Consider the following 23120-nt stretch of genomic DNA (forward strand, 5'->3'; position numbering starts at 1 on the left):
GACTTATTCTCGGCCCTTGAAACAAAAAGACGGGGATATAAACGAATGACTTCAAGAAAATTGACACATATAATGACCCAACGACAAAGATATCTAGACATTCACTTTATAATTAATGTTTCCCCATGAGTTGGTACATCTCACCACCTGATACTAGGGCCCACCATTATGCGAAGGTACATCTATCAGCCCTCCTAGAAGCGAGGCTATGCACGACGAATGCTACCAAAAATAAAGTCCTGTGCCGCATGAATGCATAAGAGCAAGTCGAAGTGTGTAATACGTATGGTGCCTGGTGCCTGGCGCCAGCTTAGTCCGAGGAAGAAAGGCTTGGGAAAGCACATCTTTGACGAGCTCCGCCCCAATCACGCCACAGGGCGCAGGACTCCATCCTGAGTGACGCGGAATAATCGATAACCATTACGGGATCATCTCGTCTGATAGGCCTCCCCCTGGAGCGTGCATAAGACGAAGAATGATCGAGGGTTGTATTAATGCTGTGCGTGAATGTGTCTAGTGGGTATGGATGAGGATCCATCTTTGTGGTACCACATGCTTGCAGATGTACCCTCCTGTCAACCGCGTTTCATACGCGTTATTCCTGCGTTTTTTTGCGTTTTGATTGGTCAATTTTGTCAGAATCCCTGCGCATACGATACGTATCTGTTACGTATTAGCAGGATGATACAGGGGTCCCCGCATGCGAAACGCACGAAACGCTCTTGTAACTTTTACGCCCTGTTATTTATGGCAGTGAGCATTGCTATACGAATTGAACGCCAAATGCTGTTTCTGAGCTGTTGCAGTAATGCGCTTCTATAGCTATTAGTGTGAGCAAATGCTCCTCTTGATAGGAGTAACTCAATCAATTCAATTGGTATCTCCGTACGCTATTTGCTACATCCTCTAACAAATTTCTGCCGCAATTTCGCTGTGTCGTACAGCAAATTTGTACTTTTTTCTGCGCCCTGCGCAGCTTTTTTGAACGAACAGAGCCATTTCTTCCTCCTGCTCCACACCTCCCGAGGCTTAGCTCCATTTGTAGCACTGAGACTGAGATTGTGTGGCAATCTCCGAAGAACTATCACAGTAAGATCCTTCCCCCTCATCTACAGCCTTGTGAGTACACGTGGACGGTTGCCTAATAGACGGTTAATAGATTGCCCCGCAGGCTACAAAACTGACCCAACAGGGCGGTTCAGGTCTGACAGACCCTGTAAACTGTTTCACAACAAGTTGAGTCAGTTTTACAGCAAAATATGTGTTCAGAGCTGGGAGCCTAACAAGAGTAAGCAGATAAGTAATACTTTCGCTCCAGCCGTTTGCAGAACGATACAGAACTTTGCAGCATCTTCTTCTATTAAAGTCTATATTAACAGCTCTCAAAGAGTAATTACTTCGTAGTACTGTGTTTGTAGTTATCCAGCTGGCTTAAAATGCCTATTTTTTGAGTAAACTCTCAATTGAGATTTTAGGCTTGATGTCGCGATGTATAATATCATGGCGGTGAAGGTGGGCCAGTTCTTGCACAACCTGATGGAACGCTCGCAGTCGTACCTCATATGGAGATGTAGAAACAGTAAGGTCGACAAACGTCTTCTGCGCCAGAGGGGAATGTATGAGGTAGACATCATTGACGCTCGACTCCCTGTCTAGGATTCATCTCCGCCGGCATATAATCGACAAGAAGCTGGCAAAGGTTCGTGTCAGACGCTATTTCTACGCGCTACCCCGGCCTTTTGCTTGCTTTTGATTGGTCAATTTCTGCCGCAATTCCGCTGCTAATTCCGCTACAACTTGTACTTATTTCTGCGCGCCCTGCATCTTTTTTGAGAGAGAACAGAGCCATTTCTTCTACCTGTTCAACAGTTCGGCTATATGAATAAGGGAGGCTGAGCGGAAAGCAGGTATTAAGACGATTTACGTGTGCGCCTATCTCCCTGTAGATCTTGACTTCAAGCTGAATTCTCATTACTGAGGCTAGCCATTAGCCAATCATCATCATTGTTTTCATCACAATTTCTCCTAAAGCTCGACCTGCACTCTCAACTTCCAAACGCAGCAGTCAGTTATACTCCCAGCCATCCGTCTGTCGACAAACACCTCTCTTACAACCTTCGCAGAAGTCTACCTTATGCGGCATGCCTCTTTTTTCGGTGTAGTTTTGCTGCTTCACTGGGACGCCCGCCCACTTCTGGATCCTGTATGCGACTCGGTCGACATATGATTTCTCGTTCAAAGTCAGGGTGCCTAGCTAATTGCATGCTTTGCAACGCTGATTGAACATTTCAGCGTTGTACCCATTCTCGGCGTAACCCCTTATCAGTATAGCCACCTTCTTGCTGCCCCAGCCATTCGTAGAACAGGCACCGTTCATGCATCTGAACTTGCCCATGACGTGGGTCGAGTATACGTTGTTGCATTCTTCATCGCTATTGTTTCACAAAACCATATGGAGTCGATTCTCTCGGAGACTGCTTCGACGACGTCCTGATGGAGCAACGGAAACATGAAGGACGCTCTCGTCTCTCCCTTGGGTTTGGAGAACTTCTTCTTCTTCACCATTTTGGATACTGGAGCAATCGTGCCCACGTATTGCGGTAAGGATGCTGATGGAACCAGAATACAAAAATGTCCAAATTCTGAAGATGGCTTCGCTGGCAGGTGAAGCGTTTCACGATGCAGGTGAGCTGCAGGGATGGCTTTGCTACCAATTGCATGACAACACGTCTGCGGCAGGTCTGGGTCGCGAAACTGTTAAGTCATAGCCCATGTGGCCTGTGACTCAACCCATATATCTCTTCTATTCTATTTGATAAAATATCACGCCGCTCTACGAGTGAAGCCATGAAAAACACGATCTCGCTGTCCTGGTCCCGTGGACCACAATAAGTTGGGAAGCGCAAAGTCTTTCAATACATACCTATACAGCCATGGTGAGGGAAAACCAGATAACAGTAGATCAAAGGGACGATCCCTTTTTTGCATTCCCTCTACAGTCGACGCTTTCCTTCCGATACTAATCTATTCCAGCGTTGTCGCTCGAACAAGCTTCACAAAGCTGAATGGTGCGAGCGAAGATTTGCGTGCAGTTGTACCCTGCCGGAGGATATTAAGGAGAAGTCCTACGAAGATCCCTCGGCGCAAACGCAGAATAACTGTGATGGTCACCTCTTCGTTCCTTCAGAGGTGATAGAGAAGGAAATAAAAGCCAAAAACTCAAAAACTAAACAGGTAGCTTTAGCTTACACTTGTAGTTACAGGCATCGATCGGAACGAAAAAGATACTAGTAGCCATACTGACTTCTTTTTGGGGTTAGTACCTACATTTCGGCTGTCAAAACCCTACGCTAGCGAACGAAGCATTGACCATGTAAGGTGGATCGAGGTTACATAATTGAATATAAGCCAATCAGAAGGCCACAGGGTCAACGGACAAAAGACGAGTGAGCCACGTTGCGAACTACAGAGCTTGACCTGCTTGTGCTTGTGGCAGTAGTCATTGTTACAGAGCACGCATCTGTGCGTCATTTTCTTGACAGTATGACACCATAATGGCTTCCACCAATTGCATTTGAAGGCAAATAAAACATGTGCTGTCTGACTTGGCAGCGTATTTCTGAAGCTGACACAGACGGGATGATTCTGGGAGCAATGCCATGATTATCTTGCCTGGCGCTAAAATTTGAGAATGCGAAGCTGCTTACATGTACTTTTGCTCTCTGTCTTTTAATGATTGATGGTATTCAACTCTGAATATTTACGTAGCACATGATACGAGCACGATAGTCATGGTATCAATATGTGTGACCTTCTGCGGAGAGGGAAGAACTTGAATTATTCTATCTATTACGAGACATCGTGCAAACTGACTGTACGGTACTATGAAATTAGCTGTGAAATTGCAGTAGAAAATCAAAACGCAGGATTACGCAAAGAAAAACTGGCCAATGAACGCTTATACAGTCTGACAGATAGAACAGGATATTCGTGGTCATGTCTGGTCATATTTGACTTATGTTCGACCATTGCTCATCCGTAACCACTTCTGACCATCGGTCAAGCCGAAGAGGTAGTCAATCCTAATCACTTCCAACCAGTACTATGTCCGATAGTATCCCAATATACAGTTCATCTGAACTATCATAGCGTCCCTGCAAGTGGCTAAAGGGTTGGATAGTTGTGATCGGTGTTCGTCCTGTCTTTTTGACCAATCCTCCAGGGTCTGGTCATGTGCCGTAACAAGTGAAACATACTCAATTATATTGCTAAAATCAGAAGAACGAAAGAGAGAGAGAGGAATAACATCGAATATATCTTTGAAGCTTAACTAAATTATGCATTTTAAATAAAGAATTGATTGAATGTGTAAAGCAGATCTCCACGATCGTTTCCCTATGGATTATTACATGTTTTTTGAGAGCTTTTTGGTCTTGACGCAGGTAATCTCAAGGGTTCTTTGATTCTGCTCCAATCAAACCTCTGCGTGGACTGCGGTTTTCATCAGAAATCTCATCATTTGATGGCAGAAATATAGTTGAACTATGGCTATGTTACGTCTTAATGCAATGAAATGATTGTCCTAATCCCCAGCGGCACTCAAAAGCTTCCATACCTCTTCTCCTGATGAGCACCCAACAAAGGTCGATATCACCTATCAAGGCTTAACATCATCCTGCAGCTTAAGACATCACTAGGATGACGCGAAGCCGAAACCTGGGATGTGCTTGGACATTCCTGTGTCCCATCTGGAGAAGCCCATCAACCTACATAGATCTCGACCAGCTAGAAAGACAAATGAGTGCTGAGATGACTAGCCTTTGAGCCAATATCTGAGCGCGGTAGTGAATTGCTTTTTGAAGCGCGACTTTGTTGTTCCTCGCTTATTAAACTGATATCAAGAAATTAGTGTCAAGAGAAACTTTTGAATTAACTCCAGTAGTGGAGATTGTACCAATTTAGAAGAAGACAGCAAAAATCCACCTGCATCTTATTACATTTTGTGATCAATTCGAGCCACCCAACCCTTATAGCAAACGTCGAGGTGTGAATGGTCACTGTCCTGATGGTCTTCCTGCTCGTGGGATGAATGCGTAGTGCCATCATCAGGGGCAGAAGGATGATCGATTATCTTGAAGCCAAACGCCTTCAGCCCACTCATTGACGCTGTGTCGGTGATAGGGCCTCCTTGGAGAACCCAGAAATCTTTCTGCCGTTTCCATTTCAAACCGTTTTCCTGAAGCAAGAGTTCTGCATCGTCTTGCTTGGCGTCTCTGAGGAGTCTTAGGGCACGCTCGGCAATGGTGAGTTGAGCTGGGGGCTCTGGTTCGTCGACAAGGGAGGAAGGAAATTTGTATCCAACAGCGTCTTCGCTGCCTGCTTGAACAGGAAGTTCAGCCAATCGAGGGGAAACAAGGTCGGAAAAGACCATCAAAGCTTCGTCGTACTTGCCACGCTGGCGAAGTACGTCAGCAAGAGTGATGCGAACCCATAAAAGTTCGCGATTGTTCTTGTTCCTTCCTTGGCCAGATGCTTCGTCTAGTAGTCTCTGCAAAACGGTTTTCGGCTTCGTGTAGAAGCCTGCTTCAAGATTAATGAGGGCTCGAATGTGCTTTTCTTGACACTCCCGCTCAAACTCATCCTTCAGACCGGCTGAGTCTTGAACAAGACCCAAATACTCGAGACCATCCTTGCCGCGTTCGTTTTCATAGTAGAGAGCCGCAAGCTGAAGCACTGAGTCAACGTAAGTCACGTTCTCTGTTGTGAACAGGCGCTTGCGAGCTGTCAGTGAGCCTAGGAGAGCCTCTTCGGCTTCGGCAAAACAACCGAGTTTGCGGCACACCGATCCGAAAGCCGTTTTCAGCATAAGGGAGAACGGGTGAGCAGGGCCTCCAATGGGGATCCAAAGCTTCAAAGTATTATCGTAGACATCATAGGCTTCGCGAAGGCTCCTTCCACGTTCCAAGGCCTGTCCCCTGAATAATTCCGTCTGCAATGTCAAGAAATACTTATCACCAGACAATCTGCGAAAGCCATCGGCCGCTTCCGTGAGTGTGGAGATAGCCTGCTGAAATTTCGTAACGCAAATCTGTGCAAGACCAAGCAATTGGAGAGTGATGAAGATATCAGGGACATCTTCGCTGACGACCTCTTGTTGTATACGCGCAACTTCTTCGAAGCCTCTCTCCGCTTCATCAAAGCGCTTCTGGAAGAAGAACTCCTTGAAAAATTCGGTCTTTGCCCGCAGAGTGAGTGGGCTGCGAGTGCCCAAAGCTGCCTCAAATCCTTCTGCGACGGTCATTTTGTATTGGTACGCTTTCTGGAAATCTGCATTCGTTTTCCCTCCTACATTGAAATACTGTCCCAGCCGAATAAGGGGCAGATACGGAAGAATAATATCCTCGCCTTCCCTCATGAACTCGTTGGAGAGCGATTCATGCGCTCTAACGAAGAAACTATTGATGGGAATTTTCTCTTTGGTCTCATCAGGAAGTCTACCAAACCATTCCCGTACATCAGATTGCACCTGGATCTGGGAACCGATGGTAGACCTCGACTTGATTTGAAATAGAGTCTCCGACCAAGTAACGAACTCGTTTCCAAGCAGGAACCGGGAGAGCATAGCCAGGAGCTCGTCTGACGGGTTTCGAAGTGCAGTAACATGATCCTGCCAATGAAGGCAGGCGTATCTGTATGGAATTGACTCCTTCGTAGTTGGTTCCAGACCCACTTCGAGAGCGACCCCAGCGAGCAGGTTCATGCGGAGCAGTCTCGCAGGGTAGCTTCTGAGTCTATACTGGCTCTGGCTCAACTTACTCAGGCACTTGCGAGCAAGAAATGCATCCGAGTCCTCTTGAGCCACCACGAACTTGAGTAGAAAGTCTTTGGCGGACGTATGAACAAACTGTACCTGGCCCTTGACAATTGTGACCAAAGGCTCACATAGCCTCAACACCTCCCTAGTGGGATTACTAAACAGCTCGTCCTCATCGACGCAGTGGGTCTTCGTGTTCAAAGCTAGTGTTGTAGAAATGTCTTCGGGGGTGAGTGGCCCGCCGATTAATAAGAGAAATATAGAATGCCGAGTAATCTTATCTCTTTCATGAAGCTTCCTGGCAGTCTCTTCCATATTTCGCTGATAATAATCGTCAAGTGCAGTAGGGGCTTTGTCAAGTCTCACGCGTATTTCGCTGACTGTTCCCGCTGTTTTAATGTCATCCATTACAAGCCTTGCCAGTAAAAACATGCCCTGACTACATGATGAGATTTTACTAGCAATATGCGGCTTGACTTTCAAGAGGCCTGGATTTGAGACTCCATTCCTTTCAATTTTCCCCTCGACGAATAGCCTAATGTCACTCTCGACAACGCTGCCCTCCATTGAAATTAGTATTGCGTTAGTGAAGACATTTTGACGGAATTTGCCGGCGCGGGTTAAGAGGATGACTTGGGTGTTAGACCTCGACCCAAGGTCACCAAGATACCCGAGGATACGGTCACAATCTTCTGGATCCGTGCACTCATCCAGAGCATCAACAATCAGCGTAAAGCTAGAGACTAAAGTGAGAGCGTCATCGAGAACTGCCAAAAGCATATCTGCGGGGCATTCAAGCCCAGAATTGAAATGGCTGACAAGCGGCGAAGCCTTCTCAATAAAAAAAGGAAAGCGATCGCTCCGTTGGATTTCGTACTTGGAAAGTAGCTGTGAGAGGAGACTAACAGCAAAGTAGGCCGTTGCTGCCAAGGTACGGCGCCGCGAGCAATAGAAGAAATGTGTCAGGACGACATCAGTTGAGGCGCATGCTGCTAGGTACGTTGCCAGAACCGATTTACCGCAGCCTGCTGCATTTAGTTCACCGAATGAGATTCCAAAATGATCTTTGGACTGACCGGCTTTGCCTTGAATCCAGAGCACACCCTGGTTTTGGGTCTGCACCCACCGATTATATTCAGCGGAGCGGTGTACCCACTCACACGTACCAGGCTCTCTCTCAGCGGCAATTTCTGCCTTCGTCGAATTCTCCTGCAGCCACGCGGAGATGCTGTCGCATCCGCGTGCTAAGTGGTAGGTTAACCACATTTTCAATGGAAGACATTTTAGCCAATCAACACAGCTCACTGCAGAGACCTACCTCTTCTCTGAGCATCGTCAACGGCTGACGCATCCAAACACATCTGTGGTAGAGCTATAAGGCATCAAATACAGCCCAACCACATGAGCGATTTATTGATACCTTTCGCGACAACATTCACGTTCTCATCTATGCTCGCAAGTCTGGCGTTTGTTCTACTAGACGAACCTCGTTGGGCTTTGCTCACGAATCAACGAATGCCTAGCCTCACGTAGAGTAAACCAACCAGCGCGGAACGCCCCTTGCTTCGCGAATTCCAGTGACACCGATGTGACTAATGCGTTGTGGTCTGGGGTAAGTATGTAAGCAGGACTGTCAGTTGCATCGTGTTGGGAGGGGGGACGTAGCACCTCGCTGCAATTCAGCTTGCGCTGGTCCTTGTCAGCTCCGTCTGGTGAACGAGGTGTATCTGGCAAGACCGACCTTGGCCGTTTGCTGCTCGAATTTCCTGTGCCAGAATCTCCTCTTCCTTTTCGAGCTCATTGAGACATCGATCAAGCTTGCTGTTGGGGACTGCGTTAAAAGCGCGACGGATGGGCGGCTTGTCTAGGAATGCTCTAGCGTTGACTAGGAAGCATATTGCTTTTGCAAAGATGGCCGCTGTGGCTTTCACTACACCGGGGAACTTCGCATAGAGCTTAAGTCCATGCAGGAGTCGCGGAACCGAGGAAGCGATCCTTTCTAGCCCCTGCCAGATCTCGGGGCCGGCTCTAGATTCCGCAGCTAGCAGCTGATTGCATTGCTCGAAAGTCAGCGGCACGAACCTACCGGGAAGTACCGATACATGGCCTTAAAAGTTCGTCCTCGTGCTCATGCTCAGGTCACAAATGTTTAGAATGTTGACTATTGTGCAAATTGAGTGGACATGCTCTGGTACTAACCTGAATCACAAAGCGCATAGGTCCCCACACGAGTACGGCTATAAATGACTGCTGTTGTACCATCACATCAAACACGGGCGCAAATTTGTGGACAGTCTGAAGCGCCTCCCCCAGTCGTTTGAAGCGGGGTCGCCGGGTATCGAACGTCTTTCTGTAGGCTTCCCGATTGGCCCTAATCAGTTCCTCCAGGCCATCACAAGGCTGTGTGGCATTCTTCCAACTCCCCCGCGGGATTATCTTCTCTTTGTCGTTGGTCAATTTCTCATTGAAGATCTTCGTCGCATCCAGACACGTCAGCCTCCTCACCCGCACTCGTCCTCACCAAGATCCGAATGGAATATTGGATCACTCACATCAACTGCTTCTTCCCAGCAGGCTTCTTCAACTGTACTGCTGCTATCCATCCCGAATCTGGCTGATGGGTAGTAGACTCTATCACACGGCTCTGATTTAGGATGAGTTACATGACTTCCTTTTATATGATGGCATAGAATGCCATCTTCAGCCATCGGACTGGCTCTTCATGTACTTCGCTTTGTATTCATTGCGTGCCTCACCATCATATGCATGTGTACCCTAACGCTTGGGCTTCCATACTCTCTTCTCTCCAATGCTTGCCGAGCCTAGTACTCCCTACAGTAGGCCGCCGGTAGCAAGGCGGCCAGTGACGCTGCGACCAGCATTACCTTCGCCAGCACTCCCAGGGTGTCCATCCGCAGCTGATTCTTCTATTCTAGTCCTCTCATTCCACCCTCTGCCGCACCCATTCACCGTATTTAGATTTCGCTGCCTGTCGCTGCCCAACTGCCAGTATCATTTACATCCACGAACCTCTTCAGTTTTTGCCCACCCTAGCCTATTTGCCGAAGGCTTGACTCACTACGCCATCTCTAGGCTTGACCACCGAGGGCTGATGACTTATTTAAGCGTATGGATCTCACAAAGGTTACCGACCGCCTATATGTATCTGCCTGTATCTTACCAAGCAGGAGATTTCTGGGATAAATCCTTGACTGTATGTGTTTGTATCACCCTATCATCGGAGCAACATGTGAAAGAAATTGATCAACGCTGACACTGCGGCGAAAATGTCAGGCTCAACATCGTTGTCGGTATCTCGACTCGACATGGGCGGCTTTAACTGTGGCATCAAAATAGTGCCCGGCCAACCAAAGTCGGCTTGGACATGTCCATGTGGTCTGGGATACTGGGATGCCGTCAAGAGTGAATTCATCACCGGCGACCGTGTCCGGAGACGCGAGGCTCTAAATCGGGCGGACTATGAAGCCCATCTACGAGAATGTTCGCAATGCCACGCGCAGGCTCAACAAGATGGTCTTACCTCAGTTTCTAGCCAAGAGGAAGGCCAGGAAACGCAATCGGGCGCTCGTACACGACCGTCGACGAAAACTTCGGATAGTCGCATCAGTCACCCAATTCCTGCGAGACAACGCCAATATTTTCTTCCGATGGACCGCATACGTCCCGAAGTCATTCAGGGATCCATCAAGACATACCTGGGTGCTGATGCTTCCGTCAAGCTTTCAACTAATCGGGTGTGTTTCCAACTTATCCACGTTTTCAGGCAGGGAACCCTGCTAATGGACTGGTGCAGGACGGTACACCTGGCTATATCATACATTCGAACAATCCCCCCACAGTGGTGCGTCTCCAAAATTGGCACTCTGCTTTCGTTCCCACTCTAACATCGTCTTAGGAGATAATATCCGAGCTTATGCGACTGTCCCTACCTCCGGAGACTGCTGCGCCTGTTGCCAGTGGGCATGGCCAAAGACCGCCATTAATTGACCGAACCGAACCGCGGTATGATAAGCGCGGCTTGAATCCATACACTGCACTGGATCCGAATACCTACCCACAGGTGGATCGGGGCTCAAGTCAACAGCCAGAGACAAGAATACATCAACAACTAGAAAGGATGTCGTTGCAGCAGTCAGACCCTCGATCACATCATCACCAAGAGCCTCCATCATATCAGCACCAAGATCCAAGATCACAGCAACCACCACAAGATCTAGGGGCTTATCCACATACACAAGATTCGAGAACGGCTTATACCGACCCCCGTACCGGCCAAACATTGTACCAACCGTCACGAGATCCAGAGGTTCGGCCTTATCCACGAGATCACGAAACGCCTTCGACCGAACATTGGGTTGACCCAACACTACACCGAACACCGCAAGATCCAAGGACGTATCCGTACTCACAAGAGCCAAGAACTACTCAACCGAGCGTTCCCCGGCAAGATCCGCATTATAATGCAGAGACTCGGGTTAGCGGAGCGCGGGAACGGAGAGACGATAGGCAGGGCTTACAAGATCAAAGAGCAGCCGAAAATGATCCAAGACAACGGAGGGACGGAAGGCGATCTGCACATGATCAAAGGGAAGGTAAAGACAAGACCCGAAGGTATCGACGGTGACCAAAGTCTTTCAACATTTTTAGCCCTAAGCGGCGTTGGCAAACTCGTCGCACAACCGGTAGCGAGCCATGTATCAGCAGCCCAGATGTTCCATCCTCGATGAACGGCATCGGGACAATGACATTAGAGGGAGAAGTGCATGTGCAGAGCCATAGTCGGCTGGCCGGCCTTCCGTGCCATGTCAAGTGCTACGGCTAAGCACGAACCGCAGTTATCGACATTGTCGGGCACGACTCATGAAGACATCTCAGGCACGGGGACGTCGGCCTGAAGATGATCCGCTGTGGTGCCACATTCTCAACATTGGACGTGTGTGTATTATTATCGATCAGAGGATGTGTGGGGTGGCTTTGATTGTGTTTGATCGGCGCTGAAAGGCTGGGATCACATGACCAGTTGTGGACTTAGTCCATTGTACACTAAAGTCATCAGGAAAAGTCTATTCGGGGTTTTCTGCATTTCTATAACCAAGGATGCGAAGAGCAAACTTCGCTTACAAGACACTACTACATACCCAGCGGACTCTCAGACGGTTTCGTACCTTACATTTACTATTGTCTAAAAAATCCAAAGAACCATTTAACAGCCATAGTGTTCACACGCTTATCGCAACTCATAGCATGCTTCGACAATCACTTGAAGACCAAGTTCCAGGCCAGTTTGAGGAGTATCGAAGCAAGCTCCACCCCCCCTTCCCCAAGCATCAAGCCACTCGCGATCAGTATGATAACGTCCTCCTCGCCCCTGTAGTACCTGGACCAACACCAATGGACAAGACCTCCGATCACCCATCCCGCCGTCAAGCTCCACACATTGAACATTCCTGGCGCACTTATCAATTCTAGCCGGGACAAAACAAAGCAGAAGCCCGGAGCGACAGGGTGGTTTGATACACTCACCTAACGCAAACGAAACACCATCTGGGATTAGACAACCCCACCACGCCTCTGCAAACCCGATCTTCACAGCAGCTATTATGGTGAAAACTAGCGCCATCACGATAGAAACCCCTACAGCCTCTTCGGGCAGCCCCTTACCGGCACAAAGCTTAGCCGCCTCGAACCACATGTGAGCAGACGGCATGTCGACGGGCGCGGCTACAGTGCCGGGATTCGGGAGGTAGGACCAGGTGAAAAGTGCGTAGGAACTGCTGGCTACAAATGCTCCGACTAGTGATCCTACCAGTTGGCCCTTGAGCAGATCGTCGGGTGAGGCTTTAAGGAGAGACCCTGCTTTAAGGTCGCACATCAGGTCCGCGGCCTGGCATGCGCCGGACTCGGCGATTGCTCCAGCAATCAGATTGACAATGATAGCATTCGAACTTGTGCGGGCAACAATTAATCCAAATGCTATTTGAGCTACCTTGCCTGGACAAAGCTGTCAGCAATCTAGAAGCTGGCTGACATTTGTTGGAGGAGACTAAACGTACCCAGAGCAGACACTGGATTCATGCCAGTCTGTCCCATTGCTTGTATGGCTACGATGCTAAGGGGAAGAGCGAGTAAGACAACGAGAAGTAACTGGATCCATGTCGCAGACTCGGCAAGGGAGAGTTTGGCAGAGGCGATACACAAAAGCGTGGCCAAAGCGAGACAAAGACCAATCTGCTTTGAAGATATACCGGAGTACACGGAATTTCGTGTTTCTATTGCACGTTCTGTCACGGCAGGGCGATCTTCAACGCTACTTGCTGAGCTTGTGATATTGGGCGACCCTGCATTGGAGTGTTGTGGTAAGGCAGTGTCTCCCAAACAAGGTGAGGTTGCAGTGCCTCGAAAAACGGAAAGGATCGAACGCTTCGTGCACGCCCAGACAAAATTGACCAGACAATGTGCAAGCAACGCTGCCAGACTTGGCCATACTATCCAGCCTCTGAAACCGTCCCAGTCATCGTTTTTATCGGGTTGCCAATTCATTTTCGTTGAGATCCATGAACACAATATCATCCGTACAATGGCACCAAAAAGCATGTAGAATGCAACCTTGGGACCGGTGATCACTCCCTGACCAACGGATCCGACAGAAAACTGTACATTCCATGGCCAGCTTTCCAGAGCTGTAAGACCAAATCGAGAGGTAATCAATGGTATAAGATGTCCCCCTAGCGTCTTGACTTCCGAAAAAAGAATCAGTCTTCGTGGCGAAAAAATGCAGAAATACAGATACACTGACCCATACCCCAGAGACCACAATAGAAACATTAAAAGCCCAGCTTGCCGTCTCTCGCTGATGTACCAAAGGGCTCGACCCACTGGGCTCAGTCACCATGCCACTGGAATCTGTTCCAGGATCACCTCTTTCTTCGAAGCGCGATCCGGTGAAGGTATTTCGAGACGTGGCTTTTGCATGAAATCTCTTTATCAAAATCGCTGTCGCGGTACCTGGTGGAAAGGGCAAGTCTTTGAACATGAGAAAATAGCTGCTACACGCCATGGCAAGGATCGGGCCAAAGACGCAAACACCAGCCGACCAGGTCAGAAGGCGGAACCATGGAATCTGTATAGGTCCGCCGTCTTCGGGTCCAACAAGATATTCTAACGCGGGAATGACCCCAACAAGTGCTGCAGTCATAGGCATCGCTGCCATTGCCGTGGCCACGGCCACCACGAAGACATTCTCAGGGACACCAAGCGGCGGGCCAAATTGGCAGGCGATGTTGTTAGCGATATATGCAGTCGCCAGAGGGAAACCAGTGACGCGACCCGTCTTCAAACCGAAATAGATGTTTATAAGGCATATGATTGTGCCGAGGACGAGGCCTATGGCAAGCCCGCGAAAAGTGAAAGTGGAATAGAGGAGCGGGTCTGATATAGGCGGGTGCTGCGTCAACGATTCGATCGTGTCTCTGGCAGTAGGAGTGTGGCCCAAAAGCGGCGTAGCCTCAGATGTGGTGACCGAGTTATGCACGGAGCCACCCTGCGGATTGGGCAAGTTATCAGATTTAGAATGCGAGCGTTCCTGCTCTGCTTCCACAGGGAACATTGTGTTAAAGATGAACTATGGATGCTCACACGAAACTGGAGCTGAGGCCGCCACTCGAGACTGTCTGAGATGCTTTACCATTCCAGTAGTAGCTTACTTTTATCTTATGCAAAATGAAAACTATGTATGTATAGATATAAAGAGCGACTTGTCGGTGGAAAAGGGGTGTTTCGGCCCATCTACTATGGTATGAGGCAGAAATTATGTTCGCTCGAGGCTGGCATGCCGCATCTTTGACCTGTAGCAGACCTCATACTACAAGATAGCCCAGCTTAAATCAGCTTAGCGGTATTTATATAGCTCATGCTAAGGGACAATGCTCTTTGAAGAGAGCGTTTGCCCTCTCAATACCGTTGTATGCAGTGTGCATGATATTTGTCTGAGCCTTATCTAATACCGAATTTTAGATTCCTTCAACTTTTGGAAAGGAGTTGCCAAGAATTTACAATACTAGTACTAGTACTAGTATTGTGAGTGTCATCAGTTTATCACAAATCAAAGTAAACATCCTGATTGGGAAATACAAGGGTTATGAAGCTCCACCCTCTTTAACCCGCTTCTCAGCATCGTTGCAATGGCTGGGACGCGATCTGGACGTTCGGCAAACAGGAAAAGCACCCCCCTATCCCCACCGAGACAGCACACAACAGAGCCTGCCCGAGATGCTCGACGTTCGACAAGACGCAGAGCTGAGGATGTTTGTACCTCGACAGAGAGGGCCCTACGAGGGGCGAGTGTGGGGAGCGAGGCGAGTGTGGTCAGTCGCACAACGCGCAAACAAAGAGCAGCCGCCGGGCCAGCATTGAGTAGGTGGATAACGCGTCAGACTGCGGTCAGCACCTGACATTTTACTTTAGAGCTCTCACCTCTACACGAAGCACTGGATGTTAACGGTTCAGACTCTACATCTCAGATCAGAAGGGCCGCGCATCAGGAGGAGACTGCGGATGAAGAATCGGATGGAACGAGCGCGTTTACTACAAAATCTCACCACGAAGACATGATCTTTGGGCTAAAGGCGCTCTTCGTCGACTCGGAACAGATAGTCGATTTCCTGAACAAAAAAGATTTCTCAGATATGCTTGTGGTGAGAAGCTTTCAGCAGCTCAATTCGAGAGGATCTGAGAAGCTGCGTAGGCTCTTGTCTAGGCTCAGAGATAGTTGCGAGCCATTTGGGAAATGGGAACTCAATGATCCCGTTCCTTTTAATTTGCAGGACATCGTTCGCAAAATACTCGGGGCCAGGTATTGGCAGCAGGTTGGCATTGGTCAATGGCGGCCTGATGCAATTTTCCAATTAGCGAACTTGGCGAACTTTGCGGCGGCTATTCTAGGACCCAGTGCTACGAGCGGCCAGGAATCTGGAGTCTTGAACACGATGTTGGAACAGTTTCCCTATCCCTTCACGTATGGATTCGAAGAGCCCATTGAGGGCCCGTTGAGGAAAGGTTACAGCAGTCTTCTTGAGGAAACATTCGTAGTTGGCTTAGAGATTCGAACGCAGCTCGCCATTGCGCTTTTTGTGGAGAGAGAGTCGAAACCAAATTTCGATCCTGATGGTGTCCTCGACGAGGTCTTTTTCACTGAAGACGATGAAAAATCTAAACGATTTCGGAGCTTCAATGCTGAAGGGTTATGCATTCAAGAGAGAATTCTACCCAAAAGGTTCGAACGTCCGGTTTCCCAAAGAATACAAGCACTGCGAGAACATTTTCCAGATAACATTGAAGGCATGGTAAACATCAGATCGCTTAAAATATCATTCCCTTGGGAGAATTTTCTCAGCCAGACAATGTCCTGGGTGCAGGCAAGAGCGGATGAATTGATTCAGCAGATAGAAAATCAAGGCGGCGTCAATAAAATTCAACAAAGTCTTCAGGAAAAGGCCAATAGTGCGCGAAACCTAAGGCTGCACGATGTTGCAGAGGACTGGCAGAGAGCACTGCCCGGCGCTAACAAAGCAGTCGCAAGTTTACAAAACGTGCCGCCGGTTTCGCGACCAGCACTCCCTCTTGATAATTCGAAGCCGGTAAAGCCCATCAGAAAATCCTTGAGAGAGGAGGCTCATCGATTCAAAGAGCTGAAGGCGCTTGTAGCGCAAGAATCGGCAGCTGCAGAGGGTGTGGCAACTGCGACAGCGCTCGTGGAAGAAGAGCTCGAAGGAAGCCCTTCTTTGGGAGCTAATTTCGAAGATGCGCCTGTTTCTACTGCGAGGGAGCTACTCCTTGATCAAAACATCGACCTAAGTCTCACCAAGGAAATTTTCACGTCAGACGAAATGAAGAGGAGAGAAAGTAACAAGGAAAACATTGACATCAGATCACGTCCAAAGACCTTCGTCGATCGCCAGGAAAATGCCCAGAAAGTTCCTTGGGGCGACGAGAGTCAAGAAACGTTCTCAAGTACTCCAACGAACAGGGCTACATCACGAAAACGCCCACGCACGCAAACTCAGGATGCTGATGACAAGGAAGACGACTTCGAGAACAGATGGCCAGCTAATCCCAATAAACGTAGGAAAGAAATACGCGACAAGACTGATCAGCGGAAAACTAGCGGACGTGCTCCAACAAAGCGTAATAGATCCAAGATTTCAGAATCAGTGCTTTCAGTTGTAGGCACCGAAGACGACACAGAGTACGAGGCAGACAGAGACCAAGCCGCTACCGACCAGCAACTCGCCGACATAGGCGAAGGTACTAGCCCTTTGCGGTCCTCCCACCGGCCCCCTCCATCCCATCAGCCTCCCCGACGTACCGCCCCTAGATCAAGCAATACCCACACCGACAGCCCGCCTGCCTCCTCCGCACCACCACCAAGCACAGCTCAGCAGCTCGAATTCATGCGAGCACGGGCACGAGATCCTACCGTGGCCATGAAACCACGCAAACTCCAAACGCGCACTCCCTACACTCCGGCAGAGGAAGCGCGTCTCATCGAACTGATCGAAGAATATGGCACCAGCTATACGCTGATCAAGCAATTGGATGAGCAGCATGAGGATGGGCCACTCCTGTTGGAGAAGAGCCAGGTACAGCTTAAGGACAAGGCACAGGAGTTAAAGTTTCAATTTCTGAAGTCAGTGGTTCCAATATTCCGGGTCTCCCTACTGCTCTATGCGTGTTGCGTATTAGAAGAATTGTGGCTGACCTGAGCATGTGTCTTACAGGACGGGTGCGCCGTTACCGGCGAATTTCGACACAATACCACTCCGGAACAGGTTGAAGGAGCAGCTGGAGGCTTTGGGGGTGGTTGGTGGCTGATTTTGTTTGGTCCGGTTTATACTCGTGCCACTGTAAGGGCGGTGCGCTTTTGGTCATGCAGTTCTTTGGAGTGATGCTGTGCTCATGATACCCCCTGTGTGCAATGCTTCATCAGATAAGTCTTTCGGAGGTCAAGTTTCGGTGGAGATTTGCACATAAAGTGTTCACCGTCTGCGGTATGATGAGCGGCGGCGTACTTTGATCGGACTTGCTACCTGGAGAAGACAGCCCTAAGCAGCACGCAGCTGTCACTACCAAGACTAACAGAATTTGTCGCATCTATCGAATGACAATGAACGGAGAGGAAGAAGCTCTACATGATCCAAGCTTTCGATAGCTTATTGAGCATGACCTCTCCATTGCTTATACTGTCTATACTATACATTCCGCAGGAACTTCTTGCAACTGAATGCTTGTTCACGTTCATTTCCTACCCGTTCATATCGTCTTCCCAATAATGTGTGCAATATCACCATCCAAAAGCATTTGTGGCCCCGGCTTCTTTTCTCTCTGATCTCAAACCTCATGCAATGCTCTCCGTATGTAGGCCACAACTAGTAATGTCTTCGTCGCCTGGTTTCAAACCATCATGTCTGCAAGATCTCTGAGGTTTGTGTCGGACTTCCTCCCCAAAGGGATCTCAGATGAGCCTTATTGTGATGACGCCTCGCACACTGCAGTTGATGACGAGGCTGAGGCCGCAAGAGCCTGCACGAGGTTCAGAACCAGGATCTGGCTGAAGAATATGGGTGTGTATAAGCGTTGGAAGGATGGGTCACCCTGAGAGGAAATGCCATCGAGACGGATTGATGAGGACTCTATCCAATCTTGGCTACGAGGTACGGGTGTAATGAGCAGGAAAGAAACGGTCCAAGGAGGCTGCAGTAAATCTCGACTAAGTAGAAGCAGTGCAGAGTTGGGACACTTGGATCAGAGGAAGGGGAAAACGTGTAGGAAGCACCACTCTTGAGCACACATTGGGATGGTATATATCCATCTTTAGACCACGCACATTCAGAGATTTAGATTAATAGATCAGTTTCGTTGGTGATGGCACAGGGAGGGGAGCATAGTGTTGCGACGTCCAAGAAAGGGGGGACACCAATTTATGGTCCACATTCTGGATAACGTCTCACTGTAGTAAAATCTGCGATCATTGCAAACCTCGTGAATGATCTGTAGAAGCCATGAGAGCTGAGACGGAAGGGCAGGCGGATTGTCACCCAACCCATCATAGCTGACCCGGAATCTTCGTGCCCACTTGAAAGGCGTCAAATCTGCCGGACCACATTCGGTGGAAGACATGAACGAAAGCTATGCTGTAGCAGAAAGCCTTTTCGTAAGCTGGTGGCACAAAATAATTCATATAAGGTGCAGCATGTCTGAGTGGGCTAAGATGGGGATCTTGGAATATCAGTACTACTAGTATTAGGTGTTGACCAGACTGAGCGGCAATGGAAGTAAGTGCCGTTCTGAGCATTGTCTTGCATTGCAACATGTCGTCAAGATCAGTCTTACAACAGATTGATGGGGAACTGCTATTTCAATCATGATACGGAGTACTCCAGAGTCTTTCCTAACTAGCGTAAGACAAAAAAAACAGAGAGTAACTACAGGTAGTTAGCACTACGGGATACACCGTAATCTCCGAGCGAGCAACAACGATAAATTTTCGGAGCAAGAATAATCCGATCCCGAGATAAAATTTCGGAACAAGATAATCCGGTCCCGATGGATGTTAGCGTCGGCTGTTGTGATCCAGCTTGTCCAATTTTCAACTCTCTCCCTGCCCGAAAAGATCCTACTCTCCATCCGCAATTCACAACAGTTGAGCTTCCATCAACTTGCCTTTGTTTTCTACCTACATCTCCACTTCATACAAGTGCCGTGAGCATCACCGCAAAGATGTCGAAAGCGGAGGGTGAGATCAATCAGGCCAAGAAGAGTTTTATGTGAGTCCTGCGACCGTGTCAAAGAAATTCTGAGAACCTACCGCTGACAAGAATGCGAATAGGGGGATGCCTGGGTTAGTTCAGCTCTCTTGCATTCTGTGTAGCTGCTCCTCGCCCAGTGCTCGACAAAGCTGGCTGCCGATCTTCCACTATGTGCTTGAGTTGTCGAGCGTTAAATTGGGGTCGCAAGCTGGCAGACTTTCTTTTTCGCACATTTTCCATGCAGGCTAACGACAGAAACTCAGCTTTATGGTAGATTTCCTGAGTAAGTTCCGTGAAGCCAGCTTCAATTGATTGTGCTGATACCTTATCGCAGTGGGTGGTGTCGCTGCCGCTGTATCCAAGACTGCCGCTGCTCCTATTGAGCGTGTCAAGCTCTTGATCCAAAATCAGGTATGATAACTGCTGTAGTCCCTCGTCCATCTCTACGTTCCTTCGTCCGTTGTGAACACTATTTCGCTGCATACAAGTCTCGGAAGCGACACTTTCAGCTCTCTTCGACACCCAGCCGCCCTTCACCTCGAGCACCACTAATACAAGGATTAGGACGAAATGTTGAAGGCTGGCCGTCTCGATCGCAAATACAGTGGTATCGTCGACTGCTTCAGCCGTACAGCTCGGTCGGAGGGTATGCTGTCCCTATGGCGAGGCAACACTGCCAACGTTATCCGATACTTCCCTACCCAAGCTCTCAACTTTGCCTTCCGCGACACCTACAAGTCAATGTTCGCTTTCAAGAAGGAAAGAGATGGTTACGCGAAGTGGATGGCTGGTAACCTGGCCTCCGGTGGTATGGCCGGTGCCACTTCTCTGCTGTTCGTATACTCGCTCGACTACGCTCGTACCCGTCTCGCCAATGATGCCAAGTCAAGCAAAGGAGGTGCTCGTCAATTCAACGGCCTGATCGATGTCTACAAGAAGACTCTTGCCACCGATGGAATCGCCGGTCTGTACCGTGGCTTTGGTCCCTCCGTTCTTGGTATTGTTGTCTACCGTGGTCTCTACTTCGGCATGTACGATTCCATCAAGCCTGTTCTCCTGGTTGGTCCTCTCGAGGGTAGCTTCATCGCATCTTTCCTGCTTGGCTGGGCTGTCACCACTGGTGCTGGTATCGCTTCTTACCCTCTGGATACCATTCGTCGTCGCATGATGATGACTTCTGGCGAGGTGAGTGACCCACCACTCCGCGTGTGTGGAAAAGGCTAACGCTCTCCCCAGGCTGTGAAATACAAGGGTTCTCTAGATGCTGCACGTCAGATCATGGCTAAGGAAGGTATGCGATCATTTTTCAAGGGCGCTGGTGCCAACATCCTCCGTGGTGTCGCCGGTGCTGGTGTGCTCTCCATCTACGATCAAGGTTTGTTTATCTGGATCCCCAGTCTACACGCATCACCTAACGCTGCTTAGTGCAACTCCTCCTCTTCGGCAAGGCCTTCAAGGGCGGCTCTGGATAGACCAAGATCGCTAATTTGAGCATCACAATGGGGAGATTAAAGGCGGTCGGCTGCTGCTGCATGCTGTGGCGCAGGGCAGAGATGAAAGTTGCAGCGGGCAACAGGAGGAGAAGCAGTTGATAATTCCGTCTTGAGCGCTTTGCGGTTGAGGATGCCGGTGAAGGTGGAACATAGAACATGGCATCATCAAACGTTGGGCCTTAGGCATAGAGCGCAGGTGGAGGGAGGGTCTCCTTGTACCAATTGTACTTTACTGCCTTGGCACTTGTTTTCCAGCTGTATCTTTGTCTACTCCTTACGAGCATCCACCACAACGGTGTGTTGCGTCCTTGATGCGTAATTGTGCTCTTGGGTGTTGTGGTACCATACTGGTGTCAGCGGAGGCTCGGGCAGGCCAGTACTTCGTAAGTACTCCGTCGATTGTGCCAACCGAGAACCCCCTTTCTCCACCACGTACTCCACCGGAGTCTGGAATCCTAGCCTTGAATCCTGGCCGTGCACTCGAGACAACAGATCAATAAGGAATGGTCGGCATTAGGGCCATCGGGTATGCCGTTTGCGCATGTGCAGCTGGCTGCATGACGTGTTTGCGGAGGGATTCGCATTCTCAGCAAACATCCCTTTGTTCCATTAAAATAGGTAATCCGTGAGTACAAGACCAAAACGTCAAGATACTTGGTTCCTACCTTTCCATTGTCTCCTTTGCGTACTCACTCTGTCCCTGACAAGTTGTCTTGCTGTTGCTTTGATCGTGTGTGCACATTTCCACCCTCCAGCGATCACCCCATGGCGGGCGTAACTGTCCACACCACATCTCCTATTCATCCCAATGGTGCAACCACACCAAAGGGGGCAAGTCCTAGTACTGCAGCAGCGCGATATTCGCCGCCTCACTCGACCCGTCGATCTTCGCAAAGCCCTACACCAGTGACCTCAAATCCCGCTGTCCTCCCGTCTCCTACATTTGCATCAGCTCAGCCGGGCTCCACCGCTGGTCCCGCTCCGACAGGGCAGCCCCCTTCTCCCCTAACTTCACTGCCTATACCAACAGCTACACTACCTGCATTAAGCACTCGAACAACTTCCTCACCGCCTTCACCACAGCCAGGTGCAGTACCGTCACCATCGTATTCTGAAGCAAGACGAGCATCCATTCCTCCTCCTCCAAAAGCGGGTGAGGTTCCCAAGCCTGCGGCATATTACGCTCCACAGTACGATGGCAATACCACCTCTACCTCGTTCCAAAACCTGTCTCTGAATACTTCTGTGCCTCCATTACCTACGCACCAGACACAAGGTACAGTGCTGACGCCAACAAGGGCGCAGCCTCCACCTGCAGTCACTGCGCATGCCACAACAACAAGCATAACGCAAGACCTCTCACATCCACCTGGCTATGTACAAGATTCTAGGGCGTCCTTCTCTGAGCGACCTCCTGAGCTTATCTCGCCCCTGAATCTGAACCAGAGCGGTCACGATCGACGCAAGTCGAGAAGCGGGATCGGAATTCTGGATGGTGGAGGAGGTCATGAGGACATAGGAGACGAAGACAAGGGGCTGTGGGATACCGCAATCTCGTGGGCCAAAACCGTAGGTGAGAAGGTGATCGAGGGTGAGGAGGAGATGTGGAAGAGGATCAATCGCAAAACATAGAGACATCTGCCATGCCAACCCAGCAAAGAAGATGACAGCGTCACGGTATCTGCCGTCAACTTTGGCGAGCAGCGGCGGCAACTCGGAAGATTGTCCAGGTCATGAGGTCTGTCTGTGAACAAGGATAAAGAAGGCTGAAGTGTTGCAACCTCACCAGATCCAAAGCCTCGGTTTCAAACCTCTGTGATCCAGTCGAAGGACTCCATGTATCGATCCACGACTGCAGATATTGGCCAGCCACGTTGCAAACTACGTCGCCTTCCTGACAGGAAACAATTGCACATGGCTACACCCTCTTTGCACTGTTCATCTACCAGATTTCCAATTGATAACTCCTAGAAATTGCATTACTCCTTG

General features: G+C 49.3%; 6 protein-coding genes across 6 annotated transcripts; 4 read left to right on the forward strand and 2 right to left on the reverse strand.

Moving 5' to 3' along the window:
* Nucleotides 1-4993: 4993 nt before the first annotated feature.
* Nucleotides 4994-9417, reverse strand: EPUS_08683 (uncharacterized protein; the record flags this gene model as incomplete). The annotated part of the gene is made up of 8 exons (XM_007804742.1): nt 4994-8058; nt 8133-8186; nt 8235-8261; nt 8320-8421; nt 8483-8503; nt 8556-8862; nt 9014-9286; nt 9367-9417. 8 exons carry the CDS (start codon nt 9415-9417, stop codon nt 4994-4996), a joined length of 3900 nt encoding a protein of 1299 aa, XP_007802933.1.
* Nucleotides 9418-10101: 684 nt separating this feature from the next.
* EPUS_08684 (uncharacterized protein) lies at nt 10102-11562 on the forward strand (the record flags this gene model as incomplete). Its single annotated transcript, XM_007804743.1, has 4 exons — nt 10102-10569; nt 10629-10676; nt 10731-11309; nt 11368-11562. The coding sequence occupies 4 exons, from the start codon at nt 10102-10104 to the stop codon at nt 11560-11562; spliced, it is 1290 nt and encodes a 429-aa protein (XP_007802934.1).
* A 529-nt stretch (nt 11563-12091) lies between these two features.
* Nucleotides 12092-14441, reverse strand: EPUS_08685 (uncharacterized protein; the record flags this gene model as incomplete). The annotated part of the gene is made up of 4 exons (XM_007804744.1): nt 12092-12282; nt 12359-12826; nt 12889-13567; nt 13632-14441. The coding sequence occupies 4 exons, from the start codon at nt 14439-14441 to the stop codon at nt 12092-12094; spliced, it is 2148 nt and encodes a 715-aa protein (XP_007802935.1).
* A 574-nt stretch (nt 14442-15015) lies between these two features.
* EPUS_08686 (uncharacterized protein) lies at nt 15016-17704 on the forward strand (the record flags this gene model as incomplete). The annotated part of the gene is made up of 3 exons (XM_007804745.1): nt 15016-15247; nt 15299-17519; nt 17611-17704. The coding sequence occupies 3 exons, from the start codon at nt 15016-15018 to the stop codon at nt 17702-17704; spliced, it is 2547 nt and encodes an 848-aa protein (XP_007802936.1).
* Nucleotides 17705-19609: 1905 nt separating this feature from the next.
* Nucleotides 19610-21110, forward strand: EPUS_08687 (ADP, ATP carrier protein; the record flags this gene model as incomplete). The annotated part of the gene is made up of 6 exons (XM_007804746.1): nt 19610-19656; nt 19902-19921; nt 19973-20049; nt 20203-20823; nt 20875-21013; nt 21064-21110. 6 exons carry the CDS (start codon nt 19610-19612, stop codon nt 21108-21110), a joined length of 951 nt encoding a protein of 316 aa, XP_007802937.1.
* Nucleotides 21111-21896: 786 nt separating this feature from the next.
* On the forward strand, nt 21897-22763 carry EPUS_08688 (uncharacterized protein; the record flags this gene model as incomplete). Its single annotated transcript, XM_007804747.1, has 1 exon — nt 21897-22763. One exon carries the CDS (start codon nt 21897-21899, stop codon nt 22761-22763), a length of 867 nt encoding a protein of 288 aa, XP_007802938.1.
* Between the last annotated feature and the right edge of the window lie 357 nt (nt 22764-23120).

The sequence above is a fragment of the Endocarpon pusillum genome (assembly GCF_000464535.1).
Source record: "Endocarpon pusillum Z07020 unplaced genomic scaffold scaffold3505, whole genome shotgun sequence".
In the NCBI taxonomy this organism is placed as follows: domain Eukaryota; kingdom Fungi; phylum Ascomycota; class Eurotiomycetes; order Verrucariales; family Verrucariaceae; genus Endocarpon; species Endocarpon pusillum.